Source organism: Gobio gobio, assembly GCF_949357685.1.
Source record: "Gobio gobio genome assembly, chromosome: 1".
Classification (NCBI taxonomy): domain Eukaryota; kingdom Metazoa; phylum Chordata; class Actinopteri; order Cypriniformes; family Gobionidae; genus Gobio; species Gobio gobio.
Window position 1 is genome coordinate 61,390,973 of NC_137097.1, and position 12,973 is coordinate 61,403,945.

A 12,973-nucleotide genomic window follows, 5' to 3' on the forward strand; every position below is an offset into this window, starting at 1 on the left:
AATGCCGTTTCTGGGTTCAAGCTTCAACTCGTTTCACTTGAGAATGCCATCGACAGCCGTTTATGAGCGCTATTTATTCATATTAAACATCAAACATTTTAAAAAGTTACAGTCTACACAACAGTCTCTGTGCTCACAGCGTCACAGATATTAATATTTTAACGTTTTATAAAAGATGAATCACTGTCTGACCATCTGGAATTTTGATATGGAGATAAAGGTTATGATTATATATATTTTTTGCTGCCACGTGACGTCAGACTTAACAACCGGATAGCAAGAATATGACTTGCATCCCCAAAAAACATTCTATTAATCAACATTACTAATCATTATTACAATATTAACTGCAATAATCAGTATTTTGATGTGGTTAAATGTAAGTATCTGGGCTGGACTTTATTTTACAGTATGTGTACTTTCAGTGTACTTACCTAAGAAAGTACTGGGTAATATAAGGTAATTGCACGGATTAGGTTTAGGAGTAGGTTCAGGGTTAGTACCTAGTTATACCCAGTTATTGTAATTACTATAATAACATAGTATGTACATGGGGAACAGGACTGTAAAATAAAATGCTACTAGTATTTGACATAAAACAGATACATTTAATAAGGTAATTATAAAAATTTCCCTCACAAAGGGTAAAAAATGCCCCTTAAAATGAATTACTGCGCAGAAACTCATTGGCTCTCTGTCCAGTGATTCATCACTAAAGTAGCTTTAGAAACCCAACCGTTATAGCATAGATTTGTCTACTTTTGAAGTAACTACAATGCACAGCTTCACAAGAAACAGAAATCTCTAAGAAATGTTATGACTGCTGAAAGTGATTCGTTTCCTTCAAGTATTTTAAAATCACAAAGAAATGCACCTTTTCATTAGAAAAAAATATCCCACCTTTAATAGTTGAGCATATTTACAGGCATACAAACCATGTCTGAACTATGAGGGCAAAAAAAAAAGCAAAAAAAACATTAACATTAATCGCAATCGAGGTAAAATATTCAAATATTCATCGAGATTTTGATTTCCTCCCACCGTAACTGACCCTGATATATATAGGATTTGAAATGCCACACAAAGAGGAGCTGTGTCATTTCAGTTTAGTTGATGCATTTCTCTCAGGGTCCTGCTGTATGATTGTGTTTTTTTATATATAGCTCTGAATAGCTAATTATGTTAATCCGCTTTCAGATTTCTTCTCAAAAATTATTTTACACTGTATATACATTCTGTGTTCTTTATTGTGAAACTTTAACTGTGCAGTCGTTACCTGAAAACCATACCAGACAAGCTGGTTCAGAAAATGTTTACCCCTTAGTCATGTGATCTCATCTGCCCTGAGAACTTTGTCAGAAGACCGTTAGAACCGGTTTAAACAAGAATCTATACACAAAGATCTTAAAGACATATGTCGTCTTGACTATTTATCTTCATACAACACACAGGTGCTGTTTGTAGTAAACCAATACTGTGTTAATGAAGTAATGATTGTCTAGGTGTACATTTGTATGAGAACTGGTTTTGTAACCGGTTCAGTAAATCTGGCTCCTATATGATTTATTTGCCTACAATAATAATAAACATTACAACATTACACCAGCACATACCGTGTTATGTGTGCTGCAGAAGGCTGTTGGGATTTCTGTCAAGTGAAGAACATCACTGCATTTCCCAGAATGTGCTTGTCAGTATTCGCTGCGTTATCTTTACAGGTGTAATGTAGTTCAGGCTGCATTTGATATGTTTTTAATGTGTAAAAAAGCTCTCACAAAATGTCCGTGGGCTTCTTTGTATGTTTGGATTACATTGCATCATGTCTTTTTACATTTGTACAATACACTAGCCAATCAAAAACCTACATTTCATTAGATTGCAGTTATGCAGTCATTTATGTGTCATATTAAAGTATTCGTTTTTATATTCAGTGTGATCTTTGAATTTTGTTAATTGACAATCAACACAAAACATTCTAACTTTTTTGGCTTATTTGATGTTTTAACACATTTCAATAAAGAAAAAGTAAACGTGTTAATGTCTGTTTATTTGTTTCTATTTACATGGGCATATTCACTGACCATTAGGTTGAAGTATCTTTTTATTATTTATGTCAGCTTTTTAAGTGCTCATAATTTAGTAATTATTGCTACCTCTTCATTATAATTTAGACTTATGCATACTATCGATTAAATCTCTGCGTAAGAAAAAGAATTGTGAAGATGAAGCTTTTCACTTTTCACAATAATAAATGTACGTACAAGTATGTCACATTTTTAATTTTATACAATTTTGATGCACTTGATATCCCAGTGTTGCGGGTTAAAAAGTAATCATTAATCATGATCATTAAAAAAAGTCATTAACGGGGGAGTTTATGAGAAATTATATTAAAAGTATACAGTATATATTATATTTGAGTCATCCACATCTAAATCTAAAACGTACTTTGTATTCTTGTAGAAAAAATTTAAACAATGGAAAAACACTATAGAGATTGCAATAAAAAAAAAATGTAAAATGTACATTATCAAATGTTACTGAATGACTAAGACGTGCGTCAAACAATAAAATCATAGAAATGTCAAAATGGTAATACATGACCTCTTAAAGCATTCAAGCAATTCTCTGTACACCAACAAAGAATTGGAAATTAAAGACAGTTATTACTGGTCATAGTTTCATGGGTGATGCATGTGGAACAAATACAAATTACATAAAAAAAATATAAATGTTTCAGTTATGTAGAGCGCAGTTAGACAGACTGATAGGACATGTCTATTTGAATAATGGGTGAGAAATTCAAAGAAGATGTGGGATCTTGGCCGGTGCTGTGGGGGAATTTCAGCGCTCCACATTCATTAAGCGCTTGTTCAGTTCTGATGCTCGTGCTCCACTGTCCTTCTGTGCTCTTTGTTAAGCCTTCGAAAGCCTGATATCCACCATCACTTGGTGTGACGCTGCCATCATGGACCAACAGAGAAGGATAAAGTGGCTTTTTCACAATTAACTTTTCCTCAGCATCATTTAAAAGTTAAAAGTTTCAAGCGAACATCAGCATCTGGATCATTTCCCTGGTTCACAACACTGCTGAAGCACTGATAACAGTCTTCCATAGCATCTTTAGCGGGACAGTTATCACAGCTAATCTTTTCAATGCCCCTCTTCCTCTTGTTGGATTGACAGGAATTATATTCCAAGAACGAAACCGATGAGCCAGTGCATTTTTGCAAATCTCAGTTTGCACGGTTGCGGTCTTTTGAGGAACTGATACCAACACTCTTGACTACCATCGCAGTGCCCTCATTGCTGGGTGTGTTGTTTGTAAAAAAGGATTTGAAATCTTCACCCAGGGCATGATTGACACGTGATGAAATGTTGATCGCACTGCAATTCTCCTTGTCACTACCAGAACCAAAGCCAGCCTGGCCATAATCGTCTGCCGCTGACTCAACACTGTGAGAACTTTTCTCATTGTCTGTATCTATTGATGACGCCGAGATCCTGTAGAGAGACAAACATGTTGAGGCATTATTAATCAGAATTAGAATGATGCTAGTCTGTCATTCGTTTCTGAGGTTCTCGGAAAAACGTACAACTTCTTTTTCTCCTGAAAGTCCAGTTTCGGAATATCTACATGGATTGGGGAGAGGTTCATACGGGAAGGCGGCAAAATATGACCCTATTAAAAAAGAAAAGAAATAGGGTTAGTAAGCAAAAATTTTGATCTGCATAAATTATGTATTAGGATTATTGATGGCTATAGACCCCTTTCACGCGTTTTAATGCGTTTTTCATCAATATCTTAAATCCTGCAAAGTTCTTTTTAAATGTATGAACATTTATAACACTAATACTTTGTATTACATTACTTTTGCATCAAATTACAAAAAACAAGTTACCGCTGCTGTGAGGGCGTTTCTAATACAGCGTCTATGGGAGTGATGGTAAAAATTAACATCTTTCTCTTTTCACTGCCGTTATCAATCCCACTCTATTTTTCCCCTCTTTTTGAAAGTTGTGAAATCACTATTGTGAAGTTTTTCTTTTGCTCTTTGAGCAAATGGGGAGACAAAAATATATTAAATGTATACTCTCATTCACCGCTATAAAAGTTAACCCAACTTTGACAACTTCCGCTTCGGAGAAACCTGGGAATGTGAAAAGTGTCTATTGCATGATTTTATGTTTCTCCCACCTTCTCTTCTCCAAGATTAGCATCTATTTTTGGCTTGGAGATTTTGTCCCACCAATTCATCTTCATCCTGTAATGAGGAAGTAAAGTGTGTCAGAACAAAATTTGTCAAGGATGCACAAATTAATAGCAAAATGTCGAATGATTGCGAGACACAAAATGGAGACCTCACCTCGAAACGTAGATGAAGATAGTATAAATGATGATGATTAAACCAACACATAGAGCTGGAAACACCATTTTGACTAATTCATGTGGAGATGAGGCTGTGGAGCACATACAGATTGATCCAGATTATTAAAGAGCATTAAAACACACACAGTGATAACTCTGAGAACAAAATACATAAACTTACAGCTGGTGAACTCAACTGGTTCGCTCTCGTCACTCAATATCTTGTGTTCGTTATAGTTTGTGCTCATTCTTGCTGTCAGAATGTAGTTGGTGTTTGGCTGGAGATGTGCGCCCACAATCTCATACAATGGCTGGGAGTTTGACACCGTTTTGGAAATCTGTATGGACAATGTTTGTCTTTAATTTCTTTATGATACATCTTTGTGTGAATATGCATGAATATATTTCATACAATTTATATACCATCTCCCTTACTGTTTCATGTCCTCCTTCAATCCTATAGGTCAGATGTATTCTCAAATTATCTGCAAAAAATTTTCCTTTTTTCTTATACTGGTTATCCCAAGTTACATAAAAATTTCCTTTTTCAGTCTTCTGCACTGATACGACTGGAGTTTTTGGTTTGACTGCAGAAAATGAAAATCACAGTTGTAAGCAAGTTATATGGTCGGATGAAACTTTAATTTAGATTTCTTCATTCAGAACTGAAAAAGCATGCACATTTTACGTAATCTCTTAAAGAAAAAGCTTAACATGAACATATAGACAACAATTATACTCACTGAAATTCCCTGTCTCGAATGTTTTGGCTAATAAAACATTTGTTCCTTTTAGAAGTGTGGTAGAGAATATCTCTGTTAAAACAAACCCTTGGACTTCAATTTTGCATTCACAACTGGCACTGTGTTGACTTCTCTCGAAGATGCATGTATATGTTAGAAACCTGCAATATTAGAGTTAATCGTGTCATTGATAGCTAAATGAACAGTAAATACTTTTAGTTATAGTTATAGAGAAATCAACCAAACACTTACCAATCTACTACAGGGTGTGTGATGTTGAGTTTGTATTCAGAGCAACTTATGAGGCCGTCAGACTCGAAACTGCACTTCATTTCGGTCTCGTAGTCATTGAAACACTTAAAGTCCTCCTCTGTGGGTTCTGGGTTTTTTTTTTTTAGCGATGGAGAATAAAAGAAGAAGTGAAGACACTGTCACAAATGACCAAGTAGAAGTTGTTTTCAGAGTGATTGTGACCAGGGGCGTAAATTTTATCTAACAGTTGGGGGGGACGATAAACATGAAATTTCTCAAGAGCAATTTTTGAAGGGGACACAAATAATATAGCCAAAATCGTACTTGTAAGGATATGTGTACCACAAAAAAAACAAAAAATTTTTTTGCTTATTTGGCGTTTTGGTGCACTGAATAATTATCTAATGTCCGTTTTTTTATCTGACCAACAACACAAAGCAATAGTTGTTTAAATATGAGAAGGTTCACCACACAGTCATATTATTTAAAATTATCTTGCATCCTCCACATAGTATTTTATACTATGATATTCAGATCTTTAGATATTCAACTGCAGCAAGCCCTCTGATCTGCCACTTATTATCATATTGAGCAAAACCCAACACAGATCTGACACAGCGCCGCGCGCATATTCTTTAGATTTAGAATTAGCGCCAATTCGAGGGTGGGTTGCTTGAATTATGGGTTCATTAGCCTATTATTCTTAATGAAAAACACAGCAAGAAAACAGTACAATGACACACTCCCTTAAATAGGCACTTTTACATTTCGCTTTGAAACCAAAACTTCCGCGATCATCTTGTCTGTCAGCTGTTTGCTCTAATGATGAATGAAATCTGACTCTCGTTTGGCTCGTGCTGTATTAAGCAGACACGTTCAGTTTTTAATTGTTGTGTCTGTTCTCTAACTAAACAAAATTATTGTATTACTATAAAAATGAAAACAACGGTGGCCCGGGGCGGTGCCGCGGTGGGCAAGTGACACTAACAGTGTTTTGCCTAATCTGTATTAAAGAGAAAAGAGTCACTTCATCTGATGTTTAAAGTGAATAAAATAGCATTGACAGCTTACTGGAGTTTCACAACTGCTGTCTGAAGAGCTTTGTTCTCTCCCCAAACTTGTGGTGGTAGTTTTTTTTACGTTCAATTGGTAACGTTAGTTGAGGTGCGCGGTGGATCGAACCACTATGGGGCAAAGGGGGGGACTCAAAATGTTTCTAAACTTAAACGCATTTTTTGTCCCGTTTGCTTTTGTATTGTTTTACTACTTACACATTTATTTTAAGTATATATCATTATATTATTTACAATACTCAGCATGGTTTTTTTTTTGGGGGGGGGGGGCCCTCAGATTGGGGGGGTCCTGTCCCCCCCGTGATTTACGCCCCTGATTGTGACAAACACACGTTTGTATATAGATAGATAGATAGATACAACTTTATTGTCATTGCATAGTACAGGTACACAGCAACGAAATGCAGTTTGGCATCTACCAGAAGTGCAAAATGTAGCCTAAATATATAGCATATTTGTGTATATGGCTATCTTTGTGAGGACATTTATATTAAAAACTAACCCAATCCCAAGTCCCTTTAACCACTCCCTTATGGGGGTAGATTTGTTGCATTATTCCAAACAAATAGATTGTTATCCACAAATAAATGTAAAGAGATTCACAAAAATGAAATAAATTCACAAATAAATAGAATGAGATCCACAAATATATGCAGGAGTTTCACAAAAATGAATTAGATTCACAAATAAATACATTGAGTTTGTGAATAAAAAAAATATCCACACATATGTTTTTATGTCACAAACACAACTCTGCCTTGCATTCATTTGTGAATCTCTTCCTGTGCATTTGTGAATCTCTTCCTGTGCATTTGTGAATCGCTTCCTCTGCATTTGTGAATCGCTTCTTGCACATTTGTAAATCGCAGCACAGCGCGTGGATTTTGAAACATTTCTAGCGTCTACACTCAAACAAATCCACAAATAGGTAGACTCCACCCACCGTCTACTTGAGCCAATCAGATAACGGCCATATTGTGCTGACCAATCGTAGCACATTCTCGCTCCAACCAATCACGTTTTGTCCAGAGCCGTTAGTTACCACTCCCATAGACTTAAAGAGCGTCATGGAGTGACCAATAATAGTTCCAGCATTGAACCCTGAACCCCATTCATTTCAGTGTAGGTTATCTCAAGCACACTCCTGGAAAACTGATGAAATTACTGCATATTTTGAGATTTTATGACATTAGTTGACCTCTCAGGAATTTTGATAGAAGATGTATTTTGTGAAGCACGTTAGAGGTAATGTTTAGTGTTATATAATATCTCGTTAGACTTCAGTTAGATAACGTGAGCACCACTGCAACAGCTACTATATCCAGATGCTATCTGTCATTTCAACAGTTTTTAGATTCTCTGAGATCTTTCAGTCAAAAGCTTCTGGAGAGCTCCATGAACCACGTGACCGCTGGGAGATGAGAGCAGGTAGTTTTTCAACGCCTCTGACTTTACTCATTAGTGCCACACCACTTTTTATTGTTTGAATTTCGTTTTAAAACTTAAAAAAATGTAAACGCTTAGACTTTGTTTCATATCAAAAGCAGGTTTGGCAATTTGAGAGCGAGAGACGCGCGTGAGTGACAGAGAGACGGAGGGAGAGCAGGGAAAGGAAATGCAGCTGAACGTTTTATATAGCGTTAAAAAAAAAGTTAGTCTATGTGTGGGAAACACTGTGATTGGTTATTATTTTCAACAGAAATGCCCGTGATTGACTACAATACTCAACGATGTAATATGTTGTACTGTCATGACCCAAATAAAATGACCAGATCACTCAAAAAAAGATTAACGTTGTCTTTTCTTTATCTCTCCCCAAAATAAAATGCTACTGTAAAGCCTAATCGAAGTCAATGCACATATTGTGTTAATATTCGACAGAAATCGCTGCAAATACAGTGAAAATGCTGTCTATCCTGCTAAATCCTATTAAAACAGACTGACAGCGCGGAGATGTTTAGAACTAGTGAGAGCTCTATGGCTCTAGTCAGCACAATATGGCCGTTATCTGATTGGCTCAAGTAGACGGTGGGTGGAGTCTACCTATTTGTGGATTTGTTTGAGTGTAAACGCTAGAAATGTTTCAAAATCCACGCGCTGTGCTGCGATTTACAAATGTGCAAGAAGCGATCCACAAATGCAGAGGAAGCGATTCACAAATGCACAGGAAGAGATTCACAAATGAATGCAAGGCAGAGTTGTGTTTGTGACATAAAAACATATGTGTGGATATTTTTTTTATTCACAAATGTCAATGTATTTATTTGTGAATCTAATTCATTTTTGTGAAACTCCTGCATATATTTGTGGATCTCATTCTATTTATTTGTGAATTTATTTCATTTTTGTGAATCTCTTTACATTTATTTGTGGATAACAATCTATTTGTTTGGAATAATGCAACAAATCTACCCCCATACTCCCTCAAACAGCCTGTCAAAAAGTGAGGACAAACTCACTTTGTCACACTACTCACTTTGTCTTAGTTTGTTAAGAAACTAAAACTGGTTCTTACAAAGATTACTGTACAAGTACACGCGTTTTAGAATTAGACTGTGATTTAGGCCTACGAGTTCTACAAAAATAACTTACCACAACAAAGTGTCTGGCAGAGCAGCGTGAGGAGGATCTGACTCAGAAGAACTGTGGAAAACATTGTGTCCGTCCTCGTCCTGTTGTAAAAAACACAATTACCTTCTCATGTCCAATCTTACGAGATAAAATGTTAAAATAGCAAAAACCTATTATCTTTCGAAAAACAGCCTATTTTGCTACGCTTTCATACCTTCTTTAGTCCGTACGTTGCAAAGTAAACTAAATTAGACTACTTAAGAAGTAGACTAATACGGTTTCACTCACGAACGAACACATACAATTGCCAGAAGCTTCACGCATTATAGTTTCAATATACTTTCTTAATCGCAACTGCATCGTGGATTTTGGCTATGGCGGACTGAGCTTTACTGAACGCGTGATTTTTTCCCCCATAACCAGTTAAGCGCAAACCACGCCCCTCACGTCTATGACTCGATTTCATTGGTCGCCTCTGTCACGTTGTCACCTGAGGAGAAAAGTTTAGATCAGCAAGGTCGGTGATGGACCCGTTGCTAACAAACGGTGAGATTTGTCCTTTTTTCGCGTTTCAGTATTATTTAATTATTAGAAGTATTTGTAGGTTTTAAGTATGCTTATTATATAATTAATTTTAACTTATTTTATCTTATCGTATGAATTTCGATCTCCCTCAGTGGAGGGCGCTTGTTCTGGCTGTGATGAAGACCAATCCTTCTGAAGGTTACGAATTTTAATTTCATTAATTTGATGTAACACCTTTCTGATAATTGTAATATGATTTATTATTTTAATAAACTTTGTTTACTGTTATGTGTCAAAGCGTTAGGGCCATCTCAGTTAAAATATTTGGAACTCTTTGCCAGCTTTACATAGCAGGGTGGCTAACATTTCTTTTTAATTCACAGAAATTGTTACCTCCCGGGTACAATTATCATTTCTGCACCTATCATTTGTGCACTCCAAAAGGCCAATCACACCTGGACCACACAAGTTTTGAGACGTCTTTCAGAATTGAGTTGACAGAAGTTTGTGAAGTGAAGGAATGGGTGAAAAAGCTTATGGAGTCATCAGGAGTGAGTTGGAGAGTGGCAGTGACAAAAGCAAACAAGGGACAACGTGTGCTTTATAAGGTAATTAAAATATGTATATATTTTGTTTTAGTGTGCCAGTAAGAAAGAAAGGATGGATGGATGGATAGATTTTCGTATGCACAGGTAGTCTGAAACAGAATGGCCTGCACTGAGGTCGGATCTTACCATCATCGAGTCCACCTGGGATTAGACGGAGAGATTGTAGACAAAAAACAAAACAAAAAAATGAAATAACATGAACAAAACATGAATGACTGTATTTTTATGGTAACACTTATTAGTTAACATTAGTTAATGCATTAGTTAACATGAACTAACCATGAACAACACCTTCAGCATTAGTTAATCTTTGTTAACGTTAGTTAACAAAAAATCCAGCTGTTCGTGGTTTAGCTCATGTTATTTTACAGTGCATTAACTAATGTCAACAAGATTTTAATAATGCATTAGTAAATGTTGAAATGAACTTGAACAAAGATTAACAAATGCCTTATAAGTACAGTTCATAGTTCATGTTAACTAATGTAGTTAACTAATGTTAGCTTATGAACCTTATTGTAAAGTGTTACCATTTTTATTTACTAACGTTAACAAAGATAAACAAATGTATTGCTCGTGGTTAGTTCCTGTTAGATAATACAATGAAGCCTGATTGTAAAGCGTTACCAACAACTGTTAATGACATTATTTTTGAAAACATTCTCAATTTAAAGCATTTTTTAGAAGTGCGAATAACTTGTGAAAAAGACACCACATGATAATTGAAATGGGCTGATGACATCACTGTTTTCTCCAAAGAGTCTGTATAGCCGGATCAAATTATGTTGCATTATTTTCCTGTTTAACACTCTGAAGCTGCTTTGAAACAATCGCCATTGTGAAAAGCGCTACATAAATAAAGTTGACTTGACTTGACTTGATTATTACAGTGAAGGGCAAAAGAAAAGTTTGGAAATGTAAACTAATATTTCCTATTGGCACACTAATGCAAAAGATATAAATAACAAAATGAAAATCTAACTGCAGACCGCGGAGGTGCAGACCTTGGGCACATAACCGGCCCTAGGGTGTAAGATGGCCTTCACTTCGCCAGGGGCAAACTCCAGGCAAGTCGGCGTAAGCGCCAAGGCCTGAAGGTCCCCCACCCTCCTCAGAGAAGGCTAAGAGGCTAAGAGAAAGGCGATCTTAAGGGTCAAGCTCTTTGGGTCTGCTGACTCTAGCGGCTCGAAGGGGGCCTCAGCCAATCCTTCGAGAACCACTGCCAGATCCCATGTTGGGACTCTGGAACGAGCCACGAGCCCCACGGAGGAACCGTTCAACCAACTGGTGCCTACCCAAAGGCCCATCACCCAACGGTGTGTGGAAAGCCCCAATGGCAGCCACGTACACCTTGAGTGTGGACGGGGTAAGCCCTGCAGAGAAACGATCTTGGAGGAACTCCAGCACTGAAGCCACTGGGCAGTTAACTGGGTCCACCTCACGCTCTCTACACCAAGTGGAAAACACATTCCACTTGAGGCTGTACAGTCTCCTTGTAGACGGAGCCCTGGAACTCAGTAAGGTCTCAACCACATCCGCCGGCAGGCCAGCCTCTAGGTATCTGGCCCCCTCAGGGGCCAGACCCAGAGGTTCCATATCTCCGGCAGAGGGTGAAATATCGTGCCCCCTGCCTGAGACAGGAGATCCCTCCTCAGAGGAATCTCCCACGGCTGACCTGCTAGCAGAGCTATGATGTCTGAGAACTAGGGATGCACCGAATCCAGATTTTTGGGGTTCGGCCGAATACCGAATCCACTGGTTAAGATTCGGCCGAATCCGAAACCGAATACCGAATCCAACTCCCATCCGCAGTCCATTATCACAGTAAACACATTAATGAAGTTAACAACATCCACAGCAGTGTAGGGATGCCATTAACTGTTTTGGTCAAGTTTACTAAAGTAAACATTGTCGTGTATGTTCTTCTCGACACTATTTCATGATGGTTTATAGAAAAATTACCCCGAGTCGTCCTCTGTCGTTTCAAAGAACAACCCAACGGAGAGCGCAGGAGGCGCGCGCTAGGTTTGTGCCGACATCAAGATGGAGCGCCACCATCGTGATGATGCCACGCCCCCGTTGCGAGTCTGTTGTGTGCGAAGACCTTTTGAACGCATATAAGCAGTAGGTTTTATATGGATATTATGGCAGTAAATTATGAATACTTTACTGCCATTGTGAGAACAACATGTCGTCTGATTACGAGTATTTTAAAATGTACTATAATCTAATGACATGTAGGCCTACTTAATTTTTGTATAACCACAGTTTTACAACAAATACCACAAACTATGGTTAGTGTAGCAAACCCATGTTTAATTTGTGATTACCATGGTTTAACTACAACAATAATTATATATATATATTTTTTTTGTATTATTGGTAAAAAAACATTGTAGAAAAGTTTACGTAAGGTATATTAATTTGCATAGTCTTATTTTTTAAGAAAATTCATACGTGGCTATTTATCTCTGGGTTGTTGGTTGAACAGTTAACATTAATGATAGCGGCAGCCTGTCAGGAAATAACAACTGGATCCAAGTGAATGCAATCATACAGAGAGTTTAACAACATAAACTCAGAGAAAAACAATGGTCAGACATAGTTGAACATAGGCATGTGCCAGTATCAATTTTTCAAGCTGCGATTAATTGATTGAGCTATTATCACGGTATACGGTATTATCACGGTATTTTAATTGCACAAGAGAAATGGGTTAAAAAGATAAACAAACTTCAGGGTTGTCCACTTAGAAACTTTAATAACGTTTTTTAAATAACAAAAAGCATTTTAGTAGTTAAAGTACCTCAAACATTTAAAAAATATAAATAA

At 37.0% G+C, this 12,973-nt stretch overlaps 2 protein-coding genes across 2 annotated transcripts in view; both read right to left on the bottom strand.

Moving 5' to 3' along the window:
* Nucleotides 1-2,028: 2,028 nt before the first annotated feature.
* Nucleotides 2,029-5,477, bottom strand: LOC307131487 (interleukin-4 receptor subunit alpha-like). The gene is made up of 8 exons (XM_079825158.1): nucleotides 5,365-5,477; nucleotides 5,113-5,273; nucleotides 4,805-4,956; nucleotides 4,551-4,707; nucleotides 4,368-4,461; nucleotides 4,199-4,265; nucleotides 3,597-3,682; nucleotides 2,029-3,504 (listed from the first exon to the last, which is right to left on the bottom strand). The coding sequence occupies exons 1-8, from the start codon at nucleotides 5,442-5,444 to the stop codon at nucleotides 3,237-3,239; spliced, it is 1,065 nt and encodes a 354-aa protein (XP_079681284.1). The 5' UTR covers nucleotides 5,445-5,477; the 3' UTR covers nucleotides 2,029-3,236.
* The window catches only part of LOC307131472 (uncharacterized protein), a 67,874-nt gene continuing 57,160 nt past the window's right edge, over nucleotides 2,260-12,973 (bottom strand). The window contains exon 11 of the transcript XR_013817173.1: nucleotides 2,260-2,604. The gene's annotated coding sequence lies outside the window, so the exon portion shown is untranslated. The remainder of the gene's footprint in view (nucleotides 2,605-12,973) is intronic.